Genomic DNA, 24,600 nt, shown 5'->3' on the forward strand with positions numbered 1-24,600 from the left:
GAAGGATCTGAGTTCAAATCTAATCTCAGATAACTTAACACTTCCTAGCTGCCTTAGGTCACTAGGGAAAGTCATTTAACCCCAACTGCCACAGCAAAAAACAAACAATTGCTAGTAAATAGCTCAATCAGAGCGTCGAAAACCCAAAGACTAAGTAAGGCTTGAGCTGGAACGCATGCTTGGGAAGGACAAACAACAATCATTGCGTAAATAGGAGGTGCCCCACTGAGAAGTGGCCACTGGACAGTGCAGTCTGGGCGAGGTAACTGTTCAGTCCTTCCTTTCCTTCCTCCCTCTCCACCTCAATCCACATAAAGCAGCACAGATCATACTTTTAGCTGTAGGGGCTCTGACTAAAGGAATGGAAAATTTTGATCACACAAACCTCACAACAAATCTTGGGGTTATGGGCTAGATTTCTTTCTTAAGGTACATGTTTCAAACTCAAATCATATTGTTTTTTTTTTTTTTTTCTTTCTATCCATCGATCTATCGGCTGCGACCTTGGTGAAAGTTTGGGCCTCAGTTGACAACAATTCCCCATCCACAAAAAGGTTCCTTCCAGCTTTAAATATTAGGAGTTGTCATTTCCTCTCTGGGCTTCCTAGGCTGGACCACGTTTCCCACAAGGCCGTGAGAATGCCACAAGTCCCACAATGCCTCTGGGTTGCCTCCTTGGAAAAGGGCTCCCCGCGGCAGCAATGCTCACCTACCTCTCTGGACATTGAGTCCGGGCTACTAGAGTACCTCCTGAGGCTCCGGAGCTCGCTGGCCCAGCCTCCTGACCCACTCGGTCACATCCAAGCCCTTCGCGTCCGCGGAAGCCAAAGCTCCTTCCTCAGGGCCTAACCAGATCTATCTGAGCACCCGGCCAGCAATCGGAGCACAGCACGTGAACTACGGTGGTCACCGCTTTATGTAACCGGGTAAACTCGCTCTTGAGCCCTCCAGCCGCCGCTTTGACCTTCCCCTCATTCGAGCCCTATCTCACCCGGAACCCATCCCGGGTCATAGAACTCACCTCGCCCCGGCTTCAAGAAGCATTTCTGTCACTGGGATTGTAAAGGGCCGCCAACTTGAAGGAGCTACCAAACACGTACGCACGCCTCTGGGCTTTAACTACTGAAGAAACAAGCCTCAGTTAAGCATAAGGTAAGATATAGGCATTCTGGGAATTGTAGACAATTTCATTGCCTTGCGGGAAATGTAGTTTTTCCGTGCGTCCCATTCCACTCTGACTCAGTGTTTGTAAAACAAGGCTAGTCGGGACTTAAGGGAGGAGCCTGGTGGAAAAGGACTCACCGGGACCTTGCACGTGCGTCAGTGCCGCTGTGCGCAGGCGTAGGTGCGTCCGGATAGCTACTTCTGAGTAAGTATGGAGCGGCTATCAAGGTTTGGGGTTTTCTGACTTTTCAAACCTTAAAACCTGAGGCACAGAATGAAATCATTGTGGTGGTGGGATGTTAGTTACCGACTGTACCTTTTCCTTTACTCCCCCTTGCTTTAAATCCGCCTTTTTCTCCTCCCTCTGCTTTCCTCTAGACCAAGGCTTTGCAAACATTCCACTGGCGACCGCTTTTAGCCTGAGACATTTTTACCCCTGTATATAAAAAAAATATATAAAAATCAAATATTTACCGATAATAAACCAGAATTTCGCGACCCCTCCCCCCACATTCAGTTACAGGTCGCCGCGATCCACAGTTTAAGGAACTTTGCTCTAGAATCCTAATCAGTCCTCCCGTGCTCCCAATAGAAGAACAGTTGAAGATTTGCCGATACATTCTTCACATTTTATGTTTTGCATTGATTTATGCTAAATTGGGTCACTTTGAAACTTACCAGAATCTGGGATGTATTTATTCATGAATTCATTGACTTTTTAAAGACCCTTGTGGTGTAAGGAATTAAGAGATGGGTCTGGAATCGGAGAGATCCAAGAGCAAATTCTGCCATTTTGATCAAAAAACCTACCGGGCAGATATTAAGGGCTAAGTGCCGGGATACAAAGAATACGGTAGTACCTACTTAGCTCCACTCAAGGCTTAGCATTTTATCCTCATTTTTGTTACGTGCTACACAGAATTGTCAGGAGGGTGATATGAAGTAACACATGCAAGGTTCTTTTAAGTTCTAAAAGTATTTCATTTAGACCAGTTTTATTTTCACATTTCCCCTCTTGCAGAATGCTCAGTAACATAAATATTGAATGATATATTTTGTGGTTATGGGGAAGTTTCTGGGAAAAATTTTACCCTATGGCTTTATTTTGTTTTTATTTTAGACTGTGTTCAAGATGGGCAACTGATCCCATTCCATCATTCCCCATGGCCTTGATCACTTTACCCAGGCCCCATTTTTATTCATCCGGTCTTCAAACTTGCAGAATTTTGACTTGCTTGAGAAAATATTTGGGCCCTGATAAGAACAAAAGCAGAAAAGACATGTGTCAGGGGTTTTTTTCCCCACAACAAGAGCAATTCAGAGTCTACTTTCATCATGCAAACTGTAGGAAGCATCACTCAGAAAAAGAGAGTAAACCTAACCCAGTTGGATCTGTGTTTTTCCAAACAGCAGCTTGGGACAGATTTGAACAAAGTAATGGTCATGTGGATAATCAAAGGTTTTATAAGGAACTATATAGTTTCACTTCATCGGAACAGGTGTTAAAATTTGTAACAACACTGGAAACGTTGTCAGATACTATGGCTGCGGCAGCTTTGTATCGGATCTCTGAAGTGGAGAAGGAGAAAAGTGGCCAAAAAATGCCAAAAACAGTTTTGGAGAATGAAATCTTCAGAGCATTATGCTTTCAGTTTGAATATGAGTCCACAAATCTGTCAGATACTGGTCTGGTGACTGCTTTGCAAGCTTTGACAGGATTACATGTGGATCCCCAGAGTAATTTACTAGTAAATCTGATAATGGAGTGCCAAAATCGGCTTCAGCAGGGTCACATGACAATTCATAATCTTTGTATTCTTGGAGAATGTATGGTTAAACTCCAGAATCCAAATTGTGCAGTGCTCAAAGAAATTATACTTCAACTTCAAGGTCAAAAATTGCAAGAATGTACCCCTGAGGAGATAGTGGCAATATATACATTGCTTCAAACTGCTTTTGGAGAAGTGATTCAACATCAGGACTTTTTGGATCAGTTAAACAACCACTGTATTTCATTAGTTCATAAATTTAGTCCTCTAGTCACAAGTCAAATACTGAATGCGTTGGTGACTCTCAACCAAACTCAAGCTTTTCCTTTGGTTGTAAAGCTTTGTATACATTCAATAAAATTTGTCTCTCAATTTACCAATGAAGAGCTAGGAAAAGTCTTAGAGGGTTTCATACATTTTGGTTACACTGACAGATTTTTCACACAAGCCCTGGAAGAACATGTTTCCACATGTTGTCTCACTATGCATCCTGAATCTATCAGCAAAGTTATGCAGTACTGCAGTAAAAAATTGATTCTTTCAAAACCCATCTTTGATGCAGTGTCAGAAAGTTTTGTTTACCAAGCAGAAATATTTTCCCCTCTTCAGATTTCTCATTTGATCATACCTTTTGGGAAACTCAATTACCTGCCCCCAAATGCCTCACTTTTTTTTAGGAAGCTTGAAAATACAATAAGAACTCGATTTAAAGATTTTCCTTCTCAAGACATGTTGAATCTTCTTCATTCCTGCACTCTCATTGATCACCCCCCAGTCAATTATGTGGCAAAGTTATTTAGCCCATATTTTCTTCAGAAATTACAAGGTAAGCTACTCACTGATAACTTCTTCCATCATGGAAAAAGTCTTGTTAGTTTTTAGTGCAAAAAGGTTTGTTCAAATTGAGTAAGGAATTATCTTTCATAAGTGGGTAATATGCCTCTGGTTCCATATGTATATTACGTTTTTCTGTTGTCTTAGTATTTGTGAGATACTTGGGCCTAATTTTCTAAGGTGATATATTTAAAATGGAAAAGAATCTTAAAGGCCATATACTTTTTCATTTTACAGAAGAGAAAATTGAGACCAAAAAGGTGTAAGAATTTGCCATAAGTCACAGAAGTAGTAATTAGCAAAATCAATGAGTCAGTCATTAAGCACTTAACATATGCCAGTCATTGTGCTAATAATTGGCAGTGGGGATACAAGGAAAAGCTCACATTTTAATAGGAGAGACAACATGCAACTAAATGTATATAGAACATCTTTTCAGTCCAAATGGAAGGTAATCTCAGGAGGAAGAGAGTAAAATGGCTAAAAGGAAGACAGGAAAAGGACTCCTCCAGAAAATGAGAGTTAACTAATATTTAAAGGAATCCAGGAGGCTCTGGTGAGGAAGCAGAGCGCTCCAGGGAAGAGGAGAATGAATGAAATGACTTGGACTTTGAAAATTGAGTGGCATATACAAGGAACAACAAGAAGTATTACTGGATTATAGAGTAGTTAAAGCAAAAGGCTAGATTGATATTAAATGCTATTCTGGGGATTTAATATTTGGTCTTGGTGTTAGGAAGCTGCTAGATTTTATTAAATAATATGGATAACATGGCCAGAGCAATGTTTTCATAAAAGTAATTTTGGCAGCTGAGTCGGGAACAATAATCAAAAGGAACAGCAGTCCAGTCATAAGCTGATAAGGGATTTGTACTAGGGTAGTGACTGAGTGGAAAAGGGATAAGAATTGGTTTTAAAAAAAATAGGAGTGAAGGTGAGAAAAAGGAGTGAAGGAAAATTTTGAGATTGTTATAACTGTGAAGATACTACTAGGAAAGTTTGAAAGGAGAAAGTTTATAGGGAAAGTAAATTCTGAGTTTGAGATGTCTATTTTATGTCTTAATTCAAATTATCTAAAAATTAGTGATACAAGCCTAAAACTTTAATTAAAAAACATTATTGAAACCAGATCCTCTATTTTGAAGTCCAGAGTTTGTTTTTATTTTTTATCTGAATATGAAGGGGTTGTACCATAGTATCTCTAAAATTCTAAAGTAACATCTAACATAAAATCAATTTCATTTACTTCTTCATATTACAGACAGATTTTAAAATACTCCAAAGGATGCTTTAAAGCATGGAAGAATTATGTGATTAAGAAATAAAAGATGTTATAATCTATTCAAAATAAGTCTTACATACAGCATAATGATTTTTTACCTAGTGTCAAAACTATGCAATATATCTACATTCTACATATAGTATATAGGATGCATATTCCCAATATACATATTCATTCCCAGAAAATTAATAACTACAGTAACATGTAACTATTGCATGAAAAAACAAATTTTTCTCCTATAGGCTTTTTCCATTCATTTATGAGATCAGTTCAGCAAACATTATATGTTTACTAAATACAAGACATTGTACCAGCCACCAGGAATACAAAGATTTAAAAATAATGCAGTTTTTGAGGGGTTTCTATTCTAATTTGGGAAGAGGAAGAAGGTGATGTGACAGGTACCTGGATTAGTATATCATAAAATAAGGAGTAGTAGGTACAAAGAAAAGCCAAGTAAATTTGAGATGGGATTAACATTTAGCCTTCAGGTTCAGCAAATTGTTAGTGGAGGTGGTATCTGAGCTGAGCCTTGAAGGCAAGAGATTATGAAAGGTATAGATGATGATTTTCAATGCAGAGGATGGCCTTCAAGAATGTACCCGTGTGGGCAGCTAGGTGGCACAGTCGATAGAGCACCAGCCCTGAATTCAGGAGGACCCCAGTTCAAATCTGGTCTTAGACACTTAACACTTCCTAGCTGTGTGACCCTGGGCAAGTCACTTAACCCCAGCTTCAGGGGAAAAAAAAAAAAGAATGTACTCATGTAAGTGATAGTATATAAAGTTTAGGTTATACTTATCAAATCTATTTAGGCCCGAATATTTGTTGTATGAAGGTGAGCTTTGTGAAATTAATCTGCAAATGTAGACTATGAAGCTAGTTGGGAATGTCTTAAGTCACAGGCTAAATGAATTTTACTGTATCCTGTTTGTTGTAGAGAGTAACTGAATCTTTTTGCACAAGGAGCAAGTAATGTGTTTAGACCTAATGCTAGTGCATGGAAACCACAAGATAGCATGATGTAGTAAGAGGCAATAGAGTGTAATGGAGAGTACTGACCTTGGGATCAACAGAAATCTGGGTTCTATTGCTTTCAAGTTCAGTAACTCCATAACTGTTGGGTAAAATTTAACTTCTTAGAGGTTTTTGTGAGACAGGCATAGCATTACTTGCAATAGCTACTTCTCAGAATTATTTGAGAAAAGATCTTTGCAAACCTCAAAGAACTATACATACATGAATTATGATTATCAACTATTGTTTTGTGTGAGGTTATCCAAATAGTATTAGATAGTATGATATTGTAAGTAATGAAAATGATGTATAATGACATTAATTATTCTATAATTTTTATTAAGAATAGACTTAAAGCCAGGAATTTTATTGCTTAGAAGTAACTTGATTGAAAGGACAAGCTACATTCTGCTCTTAAGCCATTCTCTGTTTAACCTCATAAAAATTCACTAAGCATATTTTATAATAAGTGAGTGAATATACTTTTTATCACTCCCAATTTCTTAATTTTGGCTGCATTAGAACTTTTAAAAATAACTTGACTTTTGATGATTTTCATTTCAGTTCAAGAATTGGGTTTAAGTAAATCAAGTCTAGCCCAGCTGACCCAGCTTTATTTAACAGTAGTCTTGGAATGTCCCTTCTATAAGGTAGGTAATTTCACATTTTCCATTGGCAACCTATTTCATTGGTTTAACATTTTGTTTCCCTGGTGATTAAACAAGAAGTTTCTAATATTTCTTGGAAGTTTCTTTTGCCTTAGGTTCATTTCTATTTGATTAATTTTTTTATATGCATTAAAAGATAAAAATGTTCAATATTCTCCCCAAGAAAACCTTTCTGGTCAGCTAGGTGGCTCAGTGGATAGAGCACCAGCCTTGAATTCAGGAGGACCCGAGTTCAAATTTGGTCTCAGACACTTAACATTTCCTAGCTGTGTGACCCTGGGCAAAACCCCTGCCTCAAAAAAAACCAAAAAAACAAAAAACCTTTCTTATATTTGAGGTCACTGGTTTCCTTTCTTAGCCTTTTGCATCCTTAAACTAAATAATCCTTTTTCTTTTACCATATCTTTAAAAATATCTTAGCTCAGTATTTCTCAATAACCACAGAGAAATCCAGGGGGTAGTATATGGATCTTCATGTATAGTCCTGACTACTATTTAATCTCTAGATGTTTATTTGATATGTTACAATTTGTAGACAATATAAACTGAGCTATAATACTTCTGAATATGTATAGTTGTTAGTTTTCATAGACATACTCCAAGCTGGATTCTTTTTAGGTAAAAGGTAATATATGTCCAGAGACAATCAAAGGAGAAATGTTTGGAGAACCATTTCCTTAGCAGAACACAGCTTACAGAGCTGTCAAGGAAATGCTTAGCAAAGTGTTCATTTTGACATTCTGGGAGGCTTCAGTATACTTCTATATATCAAGTGCTGGCATTTAAGAAACTATAGAGTTTTCACACTTAATTTAAAAGCAAAAAAAAAAAAGATAGTATCATTAATTTGCAGTCATGCTAAATTAATATATTAAGCTTTAGCACTACCAAGACAGAAATGAGAAAGTATTTTCAAGGAGCTTACATTCAGGGACAAGCTCCCTGTTCACAGAGAAGTAATCACAAGGGAAATGAAGGAGAGAAGAAGAGACGGGGACAGGGTGAACAAACCGAGAAAGTTTCCATAGAAGATGTGCCATTTGAGCTGAGCCTATTCTGATAGGTGAAGTTGAAGAGGAATAGTAAAATGCCTTATATAATAGTTGAGAGAAATAGCTAATGGCATCTTTTGGATGCAATATTAGTATGAATGAAGAGAAAGTATGAAATCTGAAAAAACTGTGTGTGTGTGTGTGTGTGTGTGTGTGTGTGTGTGTGTGTTAATACATATCCAAACTGACATTGCTAATTTGATTTTCTTATTCTCTAGACTTGTCTCTGAATGATTATGTATTAAAAGGGAAAGTTTGCTGGGTAGGAGAAGGTAGGAAGGATACTAAAGTAGATCTTTTTTTTTTTTTTTTTTTTTTTTTTTAAAGGCATCAAAATTGAAGTATCTCTCAGCTATTGTAATTCAATTAATATTTATTAGGAATAATTGTGGTCTTTTTAGTAAAGCATCTGCAAATGAGCATCAGGCATTTATTGTAAGAGGTCCACTCTATTTTTAAAAAGAAGTGTACTGTTTTATTTTTTTATTTAGTTATTTTTAATGCTCTTTGTTTAATGAATTATGTTGGGAGAGAAAAATCAGGACAGAAGGGAGAAGCCAATGGAGAGAAAAAGTAAAGAAAAAATAAGTGAACATAGCATGTGTTGATTTACATTCAAGCTTCATAGTTCTTTTTCTGGATACAGATGGCATTTTTTATCCAAAGTTTATTGTGTTTGCTTTGAATCACTGAACCACTGAGAAGAACCGAGCCTCTCATAATTAATCATAGCACATTCTTGCTATTATTATATATGATGTATTCCTGGTTCTGCTTGTTTCACTCAGCATCAGTTAATGTAAATCTTTTCAGATCTTTCTAAAATCAGCTTTTTCATCATTTTTTATAGAAAAGTAATATTCCATTACCTTCACATCCACAACTTGTTCAACTATTCCCCAATTGATGGGCATCTGGTCATTTTCCAGTTCTTTGCTACCACAAAAAGAGCTGCTACAAACATTTTTGCACATGTATGTTTTTCTTTTTCTGATATTTTCTTGGAATATAGACCCTGTAGTGACACTGCATAGGTCCAAATTGCTTTCCAAAATGGTTGGATCATTTTACAATTCCACCAACAAGCCATTAGTGTCCCAATATTTTCACATTCCCTTCAAATTTAGATATTTGATCATTATCTTTTCCTGTCATCTTAGCCAATCTAAGAGGTATGAGGTAGTACCTCAGAATTTATTTAATTTGCATTTCTCTAATCAGTAGTGATTTAGAACATTTTTTCCATATGATCATAGGTAGATTTAATTGTCTGTTCATATCTTTTGACTATCAATTGGGGAATGACTTGTGTTCCTATAAATTTGACATAGTTCTTATATATATTTTAGAAATGAAACCTTTATCAAAAACACTAGCTGTAATAATTTTTTTCCCCAGCTTTGTACTTCCCTTTTAATCTTGTTTCTGTGGTTTTATTTGTGCAAGAACTTTTTAATTTAATGTAATTAAAGTTGTCCATTTTACCTTTCATGGTGTTCTGTATTTCTGATAGGATAATTATCCCTTGTTCTTCCAATTTATTCATGGTATTTTCCTTTATTCCCAAATCATATACCCATTTTGACCTTATTGTGACCTTATGTGAATTGTGAGATGTAGCTAAGTTTCTGACATATTTTCCCAGCAGTTTTTGTCAAATAGTGAGTTCTTATCTCAGAAGTACAAGATTATTATAGGCCTTGATTATTGTGTCATTTGTGTCTGATCCATCATTCGATTTCATGTTCTTTTTTGGTTTTGGGTTTTTTTTTTTGCTGAGCCAATTGGGGTTAAGTGACTTGTCCATGGTCACACAGCTAGGAAGTGCTAAGTGTCTTGAGACCACATTTGAACTCCGGTACTCCTTTCTTCAGGGCTAGTGCTGTATCCACTGCACCTAGCTGCCCTCACCACTCATTTCTTAGCCAGTACTAAATGGTTTTCATGACTGTTGCTTTATAATATAGTTTTAGGTCTGATACTACTAAGCCACTATCCTTTGGATTTTTTTTTTCCCATTAATTTCATTAATATTATTTAACTTTTTGTTCTTCCAGATTTATTTTGTTTTTATTTTTTCTAATTCTATAAAATAATTTTTTGGCAGTTTGATTGATATGCACTTAATAAGTGGACCAATGAGGCATAATTGTCATTTTTATTATATTAGCTCGGCCTACCCATGAGCAATTTATGTTTTCCCAGTTGTTTAGATCTAACTTTATTTGTGTGAGAACTGTTTTGTAATTGTGTTCATATAGTTCTTGGGTTTATCTTGGCAGGTAGACACCTAAATGTTTTTTGTCTACAGTTATTTTAAATGGAATTTCTCCTATCTCTTGACGCTGGGCTTTGTCAGTGATACATAGAAATGCTAATGATTTGGGTGGGTTTATTTTATATCCTGCAATTTGCTAAAGCTGTTCATTGCTTCCAGTAGGGTTTTGATGATTTTCTAAGATTTTCTAAGAATATCATCATATCATCTTCAAAAAGTGAAAATTTTATTTCCACATTGCCTATTCTAATTCTTTTAATTTCTTTTTCTTATGGCTAAAGCCAACATTTCTAGTAATGCTGAATAATAGTAGTCATAATAGGCATCCTTGTTTCAGCCCTGATCTTATTGAAAATGCATCCAGCTTCTCTCCTTTACAAATAATGCTTGCTGTTGGTCTTAGAGAAATACTGTTTATTATTTCAAGAAAAGCTCCCATTACCCCTATGCTCTCTAGTGTTTTTTTAATAGAAATGGGTACTATATTTTAATAAAAACTTTTTTCTGCATCTTTTGAGATTATCACATCATTTCTATTAGTTTTGTTATGGATGTGATCAATTATGTTAATAGTTTTCCTGATACTGAACCAGCCCTGCTGGTATAAATCCCATTGGGTCATAGTGTATTATCTGCTGACAAGTTGCTGTAATGTCTTTGCTAATGTTTAAAATTTTTTCATCAGTATTCATTAGGGAAATTGGTCTGTTATTTTCTTTCTTTGTTTTGGCTCTTCCTGGTTTTGATCTCACCATATTTGTGTCATGGAAAGATTTGTGGAACATCTTCTTTACCTATTTTCACAAATAGTTTGGAAATTAATTGTTCTTTAAATGTTTGGTAGAATTCACTTGTAAATCTATCTGGCCCTGGAGATTTTTTCTTAGGGAGTTTACTAATGGTATGTTCAATTTCTTTTTCTAAAATGAGACTATTTAGGTAGTTTCCTCTTCTGTTAATTTGGGCTCTTTATATTTTTGTAAATATTCATTTTAATTAGAGTATCAGATTTGCTGCTTTACAGTTGGACAAAATAGCTCCTAATTATTGCTTTAATTTCTTTTTTTATTGGTAGTAAGTTCAACCTTTTCATTTTTGATGCTTGCGATTTTTTTTTTTTGCCTGTTTAATTCATTGAACTCTTCCATTGAACTATTTTATTCATATAGCTATTTAGAGATATAAAATTTACCCTAAGAATTGCTCTAGTTGGGTCCCATAGATTTTGGTCTGTTGTCTCATTATTGTCATTCTCTTGGATGAAATTGTGTATTGTTTCTGTGATTTGTTGTTTGACCCATTCATTCTTCAGAATTAGATTAATTTCTTACTGTTTTTAATCTATCTTTCCCTGGCTCTTTTTTGATATAATTTTTATTGCATCGTGATCTGAAAAAGCAGCATTTACTATTTTTGCCTTTATGCGTTTGATTTTGAGTTTTCATGACCTAGTACAGTTTTTGTGAGGGGCCATATACTCCAAGAAAAAGGTATATTCATTTATGTCTCCATTAAGTTTCTTCAGAGGTCTATCACATATGTTAGTTTTCTAAAATGTTATTAACCTCCTTAGTTTTTTCTTGTTTATTTTGAGAGGGGATTTTGATTCTGAGAGGGGGAAGATTGAGGTGCTTCACTAATATAATTTTCCTATTTCTTCCTATAACTGTCTTAATCTCTTCTCTAGGAATTTGTATGCTCTACAACTTGGTACATATACATTCAGTATCATTTCTATATTGTTTTTAATTTTTTTCCCTCAAGACAGTTCGGATTAAGTGACTTGCCCAGAGTCACACAGCTAAGGAGTATCAAGTTTGTTTAGTTAGTTTGGTCTGTGGCCAAATTTGAACTCAGATCCTCCTGATTCTGGTACTCTATCCACTGCACCATCTAGCTGTCCCCTCTACTTCATTGTTTATGGAATCCTTTATCAAGATGTACTTTCCTTCCTTATCTCTTTTAATTAGCTCTGCTTTTATTTTTGCTTTATCTGAGGTGAGAATTGCTACCCCTGCTTTTTTTTTTTTTTTTTTTTTTACTTCAGTTGAAACACAATAAATTCTGTTCCAGGATTTTTGTCTTTACATTGTATTTCTCTCCATCCTATTTTCTCCCCTGTATATATTTTTGTTCTCTCTTTCCACCTTGTCCTTAGTAGTGTTTTTTTTTTAATCCACCCCATCCTCCACCTTATCTTCTATCACCCTCCCCCCCTTCTTTTACCTTTTTTTTCTAGTGATTCTGTCCTCCCTTCTATCCTATCCCTCCCTTTTCCTTTCTCTTTTTCTTTCTACTTCTTTATAGCGTTAGAAAAATTTTCTATAGTCAACTGAATGATTAAATAATTCTCTCTTTGAGACAAAACTGATGAAATCAAGCTTTAGACAATGCTCATACCCTTTCCACTTCCCCTATTGTACTTCTTCATGTGATCTAATTTGTCCTATTATACCTCCCCTTTCCTCTTCTCCCAGTACAGCCTTTTTTCTACCCCTTAATGTCTTTTTCTTTGATATCATCACATCAGGGACTGTTTACAACCACACCCTCTATCCCTTTGGTGCCCTCCCCACTGTCTGCCCAGTAATAAATATAGCTCTCAAGAATTACAGATAGTTTTTCCCATCTAGGTATGTGAACAGTTTAACCTTTAAATAATATATACTTTTCCCCTGTTTACTACTCTATGCTTTTTTAAATCCTCTGTTTGTAGATTACATTTTCTATTTGGTTCTGTATTTTTCAATAGAAATGATTGAAATTGAAGATCCATTGCCTCCCCTGAAAGATGATACTAAGTCTTTTGAGTGGTTAATTATTTGTAATCCCAAGTCCTTTGCCTTCCAGAATATGGTATTCCAAGCTCTCTGATCTTTTATTGTAGAGGCTGCCAGATCCTGGGCAATCCTGTCTGTTGCTCCTTGATATCTGAATTGTTTTTGTCTGCCAGCTTGCAGTATTTTTTGGTTGATACTGTAGTTCTGAAGTTTTGCAACAATGTTTCTTGAGACTTTCCTTGTGGGATCTCTTTCTGAAGATGATTGATGGATTCTTTCAGTGACTATTTCCTCCCCTTGTTTCTGGAATATGGCTACATTTTTCCTTCATGATCTTTTGAAGCTCTTTTTTGGTTATGTCTAACCAATCAATAATTTTTAAATTGTCTCTCCTGGATGTTTTTCCAATGAGGTATTTTACATTTTCTTCCATTTTTTCATTCTTTTTAGTTTGTTTGATTCTTGATGTCTCCATTTTTCCATTTGGCCCATTCTAGTTTTTAACATGTGATTTTCTTCAGTTAGCTTTTGTAGCTTTTTCCATTAAGTTGATTCTACTTTTGAAGTTATTTTCTTTAGTGGATTTTTTTTTTTTCTTTTCGGCCAATTGTATTTTTTAAGGAATTGCCTTCCTTTTCCAAGCTATTGACTCTCTTGTATACCTCTCATTTTTTTCTTCTACCTCTCTTATTTGCCTTTTAAAGTCTTTTATGAACACTTGCAAGGAGCCTCTTTGGACTTGAGGATAATTCATATCACTCTTCATATTCATATCACTTCTGGACATTTTGTCCTCATCTGAGTTGATGTTTTAGTTTTGTAGTAGTTTTCTATTGTCAAGATTCTTTTCTTTTTTTTTGTTTCTTGCTCATTTTCTTTCCTTTTCTTTTAGTATTTTCTCTTCCAGATCTTTCTTGAAGCTTCTCCAGACTGTCTTGAGCTGGAGAGTTGTTTCATTCTTTCAGACTCTTATCAGAGGCTTGGCTTCATATGGTTTTTTGAGGAAAACTGGGAGCAGCTTCTTGACTTCACTCTTTCATCTTGACTCCACTCCAATAACATTATTTTATTAAAGTTCTTCCCTAATTTAAAAAGGTTTGTTATATTTTATTTTTTTTGTGTATGCTTATAATTTATAGGGTCCTAAACTGCTTCAACGATATCAAGTGAAATCATTTCTTATTCCACCTTATCTCCTGGAGACTCCCATGGATCTTCCTCTTTATAAAACTGTTCATGTTGCACTAATTGATCTTTTAAAAGCGAGAATATATTTTGCTTCAAGAGTCTCAACACCCTGTTGTTACACAGTAGGTAAGCTAAAAATCTGTTTATTACCTTTTTGAGATTTCAATAATCCTATTTTTAAATAAAGACCATATATAAAACTACAATAAATTCAAAACTTCCTCAAGAAACTTATATCAGAATTTAAATACATTTTAAATATTTATATTGAGAAAGATTTTAAGAAAAAAAAACATCAAATAGTTTGCTATTATGAGGAGATCTTTCCTTGAAGTACACCTTAATCTGCAGAAAGTAGTCTGCATCATACTGTGGCAATGGAATAACATATGCATTACACCAACACCATAGGGAAAGAGAATGTACAAGTCTCCTGTGTTGCCATGAAATCTGAGGATCTGTAGTCAAGAAGAGAATTAGTGCTACATGTATAGTCCTCAGAATATGGTATTATAACACGTGCTATAAAAGAATGCTTCAGGGTGTGGTTAACCATAAAAAAAAAAAAAAAAAAAAAAAAAAAAGAGTCAGGCAGCTAGGTTACCCAGTAGGTAATCCATCAGTTTTAGTGCAATGTTACATAAAGTTTGGGGGATAACATAGTAATGATAGTATTGGGAAAACATCTGAAATCTCTTGTCATAGAATCATAGATTTAAAGCTGGAAGTGATCTTGGAGGTAATTGAGTTCTACATTTCCTATTCACTCGAAATTATACTATAGCATAATTGTGAGGGCTAGTAAATATACTATGGGAAGTCCCAGTCATATAATAATGCTACTTTGGTTTCTGTGCTTTTGTTTGATTATTTTTCAAATTTCATCTAAAATTTGAGGTCCTTGTCATAGTGGATAGAGAGCTGGCCTCCGAATCAGGTAGATGGTTCAAATCATACAACTGAAATGTTACTGGTTTCATTTTAAGTAGTAGAATGAAGAGAGCTTCTATACTGAGATTTCTCTGCACCAATCAAATCACAAGTAAAACCAGTCCCTTACTCTCTAATTGGACTCATTTGAGTGTTTCCTTTAAGATTTGTAATGGGAAAGGGGAGAAGAAAGTGTAATGTGGTTTTAATTACAATCCTCAAAACCTAAGATTCATTCTACTTGCTTTAGTGTTACTAAGCCTAAACTAGAATAAATAACGTATATATAAAGCATTTTATTGTTTGCAAGAGCTTAAAGGATTTGCTCTGGATCCAACTGACAAGAAATATTTGAAGTGGGATTCAAATATAAGTTTTCCAAGTCTAATACTCTATTCCCTATGACAGGCTTTCTCTTGACTTCCGGACAGCCAGTTAGGGCCAAAATATTAAAATAATGAACCTTTTAGTAACAAGAATACATTGTGCTTCAAGAATTTTAATACACTTTTGTTAAATAATTACTTAAGCTGTTTTTTTTTTTAAATAGGATCCATATAATTTTTGTAGCATTGACTTATTTGATTAATGTTATATTAAAACTTTAATACTCATTTGTTTTGCTTATATCTTTAAAGCCTTTAACAAATAGAATTTGGACACTAAAATAGCAGAAATAACAAGAATATTTGTGATACTATATATGTGTGAAGATATTTTCCTTTTTCTCTCATTCAGATATTGAGATTAAACTAGATGAAGAAGGATTTGTATTACCATTTACAAGTGATGAAGATGTGTATAAAAGGTAAAGAAAAGCATTGTTGTCACATAGAAGTTATCACATACCATATTTTTTTAAAAAATATTCTAATGCTAATATAATTGATGTCTTATGCTTTATGTAATTTTTTTTTCAAAAAATTAACTCCATATCAATAATTTTTTTCTCATCAGATTTCAGAGGGGATCTTTGAGATAAATGGGATCTCAGAAGTCTTATCTAGTTTAGCCCCTCAATTTTATAGGGAGAGAAATTAAGATTACAAAAACTGATTTAATTTGCACAAATCACACAGCCAGTTAATGATAAATTGGGATTATGAGCCAACAGTCATGACTTCTCTTTTTTTTTTCTTCATACTTATTTAATAGCTATCCTATTTTAATCATCATAGGTAGTAAAAGCCATTATGTATTAAAGAATGTTGCTTTTAATCATTAAACATTAAGTGCTTGTTATATGTCAAACACTGTACTAGGCTGGGGTAAATCAAAAGTGGAATAGCCCCAGTCTTCAAGAAGCTTGTATGCTAAGTTCATAATTCTGCATTTTCAAAATATTGCAATTATAGCTGCATCTATATTTCAATGTAAATTGACAGTTTAACATGCTTAAGTAATGAATGCTGGTGATTTTCTGCTAAAGAGTTGAGCTAGGTTATCCAGTGAGTAAAGCATCAGTCTTGGAGTCAAGAAGAATTGAATTCAAATTTGATTTCTTATACTTTGCTTAGTTGTGGACCCCTGAATAAGTCATATAGTCTGTTTGTTTCCTCAATTGTAAAATGAGGATAATACTACCTTCCTCCCAGCTTGGTTGTATTAAGAACCTTGCTTAGGTGAAGGGCAGGTCAATTCTCCTAGGGGCTCCACAGCTGTGAATCATAAACTTGAAGGAGTTGCAAAGCAGCCTTCGAAGATGTTTCTTGTGGATTGGGAATGAAATAAATTGGAGGCAAGAGGGAAAAGGAGAGAGGTCAGAGATTGCAACTGCCTCTCAGTCTCCTTGTATCATCCTCCTCCTCTCACAGGAAGAAATCCATTTTACTAGTCTTGAGTTAAACCTCTTGCAACCACTGGCTGATGGCTCCCATATCACAAAAGGTTGTAAGGATCAAATGAGATCTATAAAATGCTCAGTACAGTGCTTGGCACATTAGTAAGTACTGCATAAATGCTGACTATGCTAATTGTTATTATTCTTAAGGGAAAACCAAATATGTGATTATTTTAGCTTAACTTGTAGTGATAAAAGATCTCATTAGCTCTTGATCTTATATTTCAACAGTTCTAAAATGATATTCTTATTTAAATGTGATTAGAAATTCATAATTTATAAATAGTCATTTGGTTTTTAAAAAATTAACTCTATCATATTTATTTGATGTCCAGATTAGCACTCTGCATTGATGATCCAAAGAGATTTTGTTTGAATAGCCACAACTTACTAGGAAAAGAAGCTATTAAACAAAGACACCTACGATTACTTGGTTATGAAGTTATACAGGTATGACTTAATATTTTTGCTGCTAAAACTTCTTTCTTAATTTAAAATTATCTCATTGAAAATATTAAATGGAACTCTTTACTAGCCCAAGAAAGTCACTTCAAATAGGGGCTTATTAAACTACCATAAATAATCAGTTTTACTTATAAATAAATGATGACGTTTTAGTTATAAAACATGTGCAAATTGAATTTTTGTTGAATTACATTTTCCCCTTCATTGTATTATATTTTCACAGAGATCTTTCCATATCTGAATGATTTTTACTTGAGAACATTGTGTTCGTTGTTTATATTGTATCTTTTCCCCTAGAATTTAAATGTTGTACAAGGTAATGAATCTTACATATAAACCTTTTATGATAGGAGGAATTGTCCCAAATTTGTCATTTTCTTAAATATTAGAATTTTCACAAAAAGAGATTTACAAAAGTAGAGCTAATAATAGTATTCTTTATAGCATCATCTTGTTCCACTTTAAAATTCAACTACAGAGGGGCAGCTAGGTAGTACAGTGGTTAGAGCACCAGCCCTGAAGTCGGGAAGACCTGAGTTCAAATCTGGCCTCAGACATTTAACCCTGGACAAATCATTTAACCCCAATTGCCTTAGCAAAAAAAAAAAAAAAAAAAAAAAAAAAATCAACTACAGAGAGTAGATAACTTCTATAAATACTAATTTTTTTTTTTGTTAATCTTTTTTGAAATTAATTGGAACAATAGAATCGCTACACTCATGAAAAAAACCTATTAAAACTTACCCTTACTTAATAGTTTGTCCATATTTATTTTTTAAAATATATTTTGTAAAAACTAGAATATCCTGAAAGTCAATAATGTCTATTCTTTGGTGAGGGTCAATATCTGGTAACTGAAATATATAGGCTAAAGTAGGCTGTTTAGGGTCTCTATATTATTAATAGAGCTTTTTAACTAATATCTGTACATCTCTCCATTCCATTCTGTTCTGTGTCTTTTCCATTCCAGATTTTTCTTCCTAAAATACTCTTATCATGTTGCAATTACTTATTGTCTATAGAAGAAGAAAAATAACTCACAATAATAAATCAAATTCATCTGCTGTAAAACTCTCTGGAAAAAGATAGATTCCTTGGGTTTAATCTTTCAGGGTGCTCTTAATTCTCTATTGGATTTCCAGTCCCATCTTGCACTACTGCTCTTTCCTCAATGGCTACTCTATTTTATCTTCTATCCTACATTCATTTATTTACTGTTCTTCTTTGCTGTTCCTTACACCTGCAGACCATCTGGGACTGCAGTTCTCCCTAATCACCTCTACCTCAAAAGAATCCTGGCTTCTTTCAAAGCATAACTCAACCTACATCATCACTGCTCTTCCCATTCCAAAATTACTTTTAATTTCTTCTGTGTAGTGAGTCTGTCCTGAGAGCCAAGAAGAACTGACCCAACCTCAGACACTTAACATTTCCCAGCTGCGTGACCCTAAGCAAGTATTTTATTTTATTTTTTCCCCTTTTTCCTGAGGCAAGTAGGGTTAAGTAAGTTGCCCAGGGTCACACAGCTAGGAAATGTTAGGTGTCTGAGGTCAAATTTGAACTCCTATTCTCCTGTCTTCAGGGTTGGTGCCCTATCCACTGTGCCACCTAGCCCTGCAAGTATCTTCTTAACCTTTCAGTGCATAGGCAACTCTTCAAGACAGTAAGATAAAGTTCCTGACCTCCAGAGGTAGAGAACATTTTCTTATATGAATGGAACCAAATTACAGGCTAAGACCCAATCTGTGTTTTAGTCCCTATGTTCTTACCTACTACAATAGAATATAAATATCTTGAAGGAAATATGGTTTTGATTTTTCTTTACATCCCCCAACACCTGACATTTAGTTTTTGCTTTAAAAATACATATTTTATTGAATTAGGCTTACTAGTCTTGTCATTATCATCAGAATTTGTCTTGTAGTCTCCTTTTGATCATGCTGTTTTCTTAAATGCAGTGCCTCCCACCTGGACTTTACTCCTTCCTTTCCTCTGCATATCTAAATTTTCTTTCTTCTTCAAGTATATCTGATCAATTTCCATTAAGCTTTTTTTGACCTAGGTTGGATCTTTTTCTCCTTTCAGATTCAATTTGCCGTCTTTTACAACCCCTCCCCCCTTTCTCATTCTTTTTTTCCTTTTATTTCTGTTCTTTCTTTTAGTCTCTCCCTTTCCTTTACTCTTTCCCTAGAGGACTTATTCTAACAGAGCAGAAAATAACATGTATCTACATAAATATATACAACATAAGTATAAAATGACTAAATGACAATATATACCCAAAAAAGCTAACTATTAGGTAGTTTAGGAAAGAAGGTATTAGCATTTGAAAGTATTTGGAAATGCTTCCTTTGGATGATGCTTTGATCTGCATCATAAAGAAAGCAAGAAATTATCTGATGGTAAAGGTGAAGAAAGAGGCCCTTTTAAGCAAATGAAGAGACAGAAAATGGAATGTTTTATATGAAAAACCCAAGGGAAAACCAGTTTAGGTGAATCACAGAGTGAAGGAGAGGAAATGTGACACTGTGAAAGATACGTGGAGACCAGGTTGTATATTTCTCTGAAAGCTAAACAGGCTAGAGATATTAGGAGACCACTGGAGTTGATTGAGTAGGGGAGTCACATGTAAAATTACTTTAGCAGCAGTGTATAGGATAGATTACTATATAGTATACTGGGAGTGTATAGGGAGATTAGTTAGGCTGTTGTAATCAAGGGGAAGTGATAATGAGAGCCTGAACTAAGGTGTTTGCTATGTGTGGGAAGTAAGGGACATTTACCAGTAAATATTAGTTGATTGGCTATTAAGTATTGCTGTTTGAATCCTGTCACATTGATATCCTTTAAATGGATTAATTTTTGGCCAAATATTTATTTTTTCAACAGATTCCATATTATGAAGTTGAGATTCTCCCATCAAGATATGAAGTAGTGAAATATTTAAAGAAAAAAATATTCCCTCACAGATACAGATTTTTTTGATGACAAGATTGGAATATTGACTGCATCCTTGGTGATAAAAACAGTTTGCATTCTGGTGGTGACTAGTTTGAACACACAGCAAAAAAAAAAAAACAAACAATTTGTGAATTATTCTGAGCCAATTTATTAAAGTTTATATCTATTAACAGTTTTCTAGTTCCTAATGATTCAGGACATTTCTTTGTTGCTGCAATGTGGCTTAATAATTTAGAATATTCTTTGTAATGTAGCACTGAGATCATTCATGTTAATTTTTTTGTATTATGTTGACTTCATTTTTTAGAATAAACTAAAGAAGTATAACAAAAATAATGACCTTATTTTGTGGTAGGAATACTAAAAGTTTCTGACTCTTAGATGGAGCTAGTTTTCTGCTAAAAATAAGGAATCTGTCTCTGAGGCCTAGAGCCCTCGATGTAACTTCCCAGTTGTTGAGGCATAAAAGGTCCAGTCCATCATGAGTTAGTACCCCCTCAGATTTGATGAATGTTCATCAGCCATATAAAGCAACGCTTTTGAGTGGAAGCAGTTCATTTAGAGAGTGACACTGGAAGCTATATCTACCTGAACCAATACCATATCTTCACTGAATAGTTTGTCTATGATGTGACCTAAAGGTGTTTGTGGTATTTCTTCTAATTGGAGAGAATATTTAATTGTCTTTAAGTCATTAAGTTTTTTTATTTGGGAAATGTTCAGTTTACTAGTATACCGATCCAGAAGGATGAGAACTATAAAGACCATCAGATTTGGCAAATAAGAGATCACTGTGTACTTTAGAAAGAGCAATTATAGTTGAGTGATGACATTACAAGCCAAATTACAAATGGTTAAAATCAAGTAAAAGGAAAAGAAATGTAGGCAGTGACAACTTTAATTTTGTACTTTGAAAATCTAGCTTTTATTAGTATTTTTTTTCTCATGACATTTTATTTTTCCAATTATGTGTAAAAGTAGTGTTCAGCATTTATTTTTGTAAGATTTTTAGTACCAAATTTCTTCTGCTTTATTGTCCCTTCCCCAAGACAGCAAACAATCTGATAGAGGTTATACTTGTACAGTCATTTTAAACATATTTGCATGTTTTGAAAGAAAAATCAGAACATACCCATAAGAAAGAAAAGCTAAACAAACAACAACAACAAAAAAAGGTGAAAATAATATGCTTTGATTCATAATCTCTATAGTAGTTCTTGGTGTGAATGACATTTTCCATTTCAAATCTATTGGAATTGCAGTGACAACTTTTTCTTTTCTGTTTTTATTATAGCTTTTTATTTACAAGATATATGCATGGGTAATTTTACAGCATTGACAATTGCCAAACTTTTTGTTCCAGTTTTTTCCCTCCTTCCTCCCTCCCCCAGATGGCAGGTTGACCAATACATGTTACATATGTTAAAGTATAAATTAAATACAATATATATATGTGTGTGTATATATATATATATATATATAACTGTTTATATAGTATATATATATATATATATATATATATATATATATATATATATATATATATATATATATATATATATATATACTATATAAACAGTTATTTTGCTGTACAAAAAGAATCGGACTTTGAAATAATGTACAATTAGCCTATGAAGGAAATAAAAAATGCAGGAGGACAAAAACAGGGGTATTGGGAATTCTATGTAGTGATTCATAGTCATCTCCCAGAGTTCTTTTGCTGGGTATAACTGGATCAGTTCATTACTGCTCTATTGGAACTGATTTGGTTCATCTCATTGTTTAAGATAGCCACATCTATCAGAATTGATCATCATATAGTATTGTTGTTGAAGTATACAATGATCTCCTGGTCCTGCTCATTTCACTCAGCATCAGTTCATGTAAGTCTCTCCAGGCCTTTCTGAAATCATCCTGTTGGTCATTTCTTACAGCACAATAATTTCATAATATTCATATACCACAATTTATTCAGCCATTCTCCAGTTGATGGGCATTCACTCAGTTTCCAGTTTCTGGCTACTACAAAGAGGGCTACCACAAACATATTCTTGCATATACAAGTCCCTTTCCCTTCTTTAAGATCTCTTTGGGATATAAGCCCAGTAGTAACACTGCTAGGTCAAAGGGTATGCACAGTTTGATAACTTTTTGAGCATAGTTCCAAATCATTCTCCAGAATGGCTGGATGTATTCACAATTCCACCAACAATGTATCAAGTATCCCTGTTTTCCCACATCCCCTCCAACATTCTGCATTATCTTTCCCTGTCATTCTAGCCAATCTGACAAGTGTGTAGTGGTATCTCAGAGTTGTCTTAATTTGCATTTCTCTGATTAATAATGATTTGGAGCATCTTTTCATATAGCTAGAAGTAGTTTCAATTTCTTTGAGTGACAACTTTTTCAAAAAATTTAGCTAAGAAAAGGAAGATTTATACAGATCTTTAGAGAAGGAAGAAATTTATGACCAAAAAAGAGCTAGAGAACATTATGAAAGAAAAATGGACAACTTTGATTACATTAAATTAAAAAGGTATTGCACAAACAAAACCAACAGAAACAAGATTAAAAGGGAAGTATAAAGCTGGGGGAAAAAATCTTTACAGCCAGTGTTTCTGATAAAGGTCTCATTTCTAAAATATTTAAAGAACTGTCAAATTTATAGGAATACAAATTATTCCCCAATTGATAAATGGTCAAAGGATATGAACAGACAATTTTCAGATGATAAAATTAAAGCTATCTGTGGTCATATGAAAAAATGCTCTAAATTACTTTTGATTCAAGAAATGCAAATTAAATCAACTTGAGGTTTGATTTCCACTTATATTTAGATCTGAGAGAAGACACCTCTCTTAGATTGGCTAAGATGATAGGAAAGGATTGGAGGGAATGTGGGAAAACTGGGGCACTAATGGCTTGTTGGTGGAGTTGTAAAATAATCCAACCATTCTGAAGATCAATTTGGAAGTATGCCCAAAAGGCTATCAAACTGTGCATACCCTTTGACCTAGCAATGCCATAACTAGGTCTGTATCTCAAGGAAATCAAAAAGGAGGGAAAATAACTCATATGTGCAGAAATGTTTGTTGCAGCTCTTTTTGTGGTAGCAAAGAATTGGAAAATGAATAAATGTCCAGCAGTTGGAATAGTTGAATAAGTATATGAAGATGATGGAATATTATTCCATAAAAAATGATGAACAAGTTGATTTTAGAAAGGCCTGGAAAGATTTACATGAACTGATTCTGAGCAAAACAAACAAAACCAGGAATGCATTGTACACAATATAAAAAAGAATGTGCAACGATCAGCTGTGAAAGACTTTATTCTTATTAGTGGTTCATTGATCAAAGCAAACCCAATAAACTTTGGATAGAAAATACCATTTGCATCCAGAAAAGAAAAATGGAGACTGAATGTTCACTTTTTTTCTGTTTTTTTTTTTTTTTTTTCTCCCTGGTTTTTCCCTTTTGTTCTGATTTTTCTCTCCCAACAAGAATCATAAAGCAATATGTATTAAAATAAATAATTTTTTTAAAATAAAAAAGCATTGGAACTGAAAAAAAAAATGGTTTACAGTGATAGTTTGAGGGTATGATAACATTTGGCAATTAAAAAAAAAAAGGCTACCAGAATTTTTTGAAAGTAAGTAATGGGAAGTAAACAAATTGGTGGGGAGATGTTTGTGTAGAGAGGATGATTAAGGATACAATGTACTGGAGAGGATGGGAGAGGAAGGGATCAAGTCCATATGTAAAAGATTTGGCCTGGCCATGGGCAAGGGCCACCTATGAAGAAGAGGAGATTTTGATATGAAAGAATCAAAAAAGAGCAACACATTGAAAAGGACTCAAATTTTCTTCTGAATAAAATAAACACTGAAAAAGAAGGATAGAGGGACTTGAGGGAAAAGGTTTACAATAGCTTCTATGAAGCTAATCATTTAGAGAGGAATAAAAATCACTTTGCTGCACAAGGCACCTATTGAGGGTGGTTAATATCAATGTGTAATGTATCCAATCAGCAGAGTAGTGGGACTTCTTTGCACTTATGGGAGTCATCCATAGCTGAGGTTTGACAAAACTCAAGCAAGGACAGGACAAGGGAGCAAGGTTTTCAATATTCTAGGGACAGCATAGACTTGAAATCACTGTTGAGAATGGAAAGGGACAGAATAAATCAGAGCAGGAGAAAAAGCTTGAGAGAGTATTGAATCTGGGAGGGATTGGAGATCTCAATGAGAGACAGATATCAGGGAGGAAGCATAGGGAGTAGAGTCTGGGAAATGTCAGATTTTTTTCACTCAGATGTAGGCAGTATATAGCAATCTATGTGTAGCTGAAGTGGAATGAAGAATTGATCTTAA

The 24,600-nt window shown here is 34.3% G+C and overlaps 2 protein-coding genes across 4 annotated transcripts in view; one reads left to right on the forward strand and one right to left on the reverse strand.

Annotated features, from left to right (window-relative positions):
* The window catches only part of MTRR (5-methyltetrahydrofolate-homocysteine methyltransferase reductase), a 32,462-nt gene extending 31,299 nt beyond the window's left edge, over window positions 1-1,163 (reverse strand). For both annotated transcript variants that reach the window (XM_074279136.1, XM_074279135.1), the window contains exon 1: window positions 1,022-1,163. The gene's annotated coding sequence lies outside the window, so the exon portion shown is untranslated. The remainder of the gene's footprint in view (window positions 1-1,021) is intronic.
* Window positions 656-20,398, forward strand: FASTKD3 (FAST kinase domains 3). 2 transcript variants are annotated; one of them, XM_074279138.1, is made up of 7 exons: window positions 656-1,152; window positions 2,285-3,759; window positions 6,631-6,716; window positions 13,984-14,158; window positions 15,701-15,770; window positions 17,138-17,252; window positions 20,157-20,398. In XM_074279138.1, exons 2-7 carry the CDS (start codon window positions 2,328-2,330, stop codon window positions 20,250-20,252), a joined length of 1,974 nt encoding a protein of 657 aa, XP_074135239.1. In that variant the 5' UTR covers window positions 656-1,152; window positions 2,285-2,327; the 3' UTR covers window positions 20,253-20,398. The 2 variants fall into 2 exon arrangements, with proteins under 2 accessions (XP_074135239.1, XP_074135238.1); XM_074279137.1 differs by lacking the exon at window positions 656-1,152 and adding an exon at window positions 1,288-1,369.
* Window positions 20,399-24,600: the final 4,202 nt, after the last annotated feature.

Source organism: Sminthopsis crassicaudata, chromosome 1 (genome assembly GCF_048593235.1).
Source record: "Sminthopsis crassicaudata isolate SCR6 chromosome 1, ASM4859323v1, whole genome shotgun sequence".
NCBI classification, from domain to species: domain Eukaryota; kingdom Metazoa; phylum Chordata; class Mammalia; order Dasyuromorphia; family Dasyuridae; genus Sminthopsis; species Sminthopsis crassicaudata.

What these genes read in the sequence shown, in the direction of transcription:
- FASTKD3 (XM_074279138.1), top strand. Translation starts at nt 2,328, where the DNA reads ATGGCCTTGATCACTTTACCCAGGCCCCATTTTTATTCATCCGGTCTT. An exon ending in TGGAATGTCCCTTCTATAAG is followed by an intron (nt 6,717 to 13,983) that starts GTAGGTAATTTC and finishes TATAATTTATAG; the next exon opens with GGTCCTAAACTGCTTCAACG. An exon ending in ACCCTGTTGTTACACAGTAG is followed by an intron (nt 14,159 to 15,700) that starts GTAAGCTAAAAA and finishes TCTCTCATTCAG; the next exon opens with ATATTGAGATTAAACTAGAT.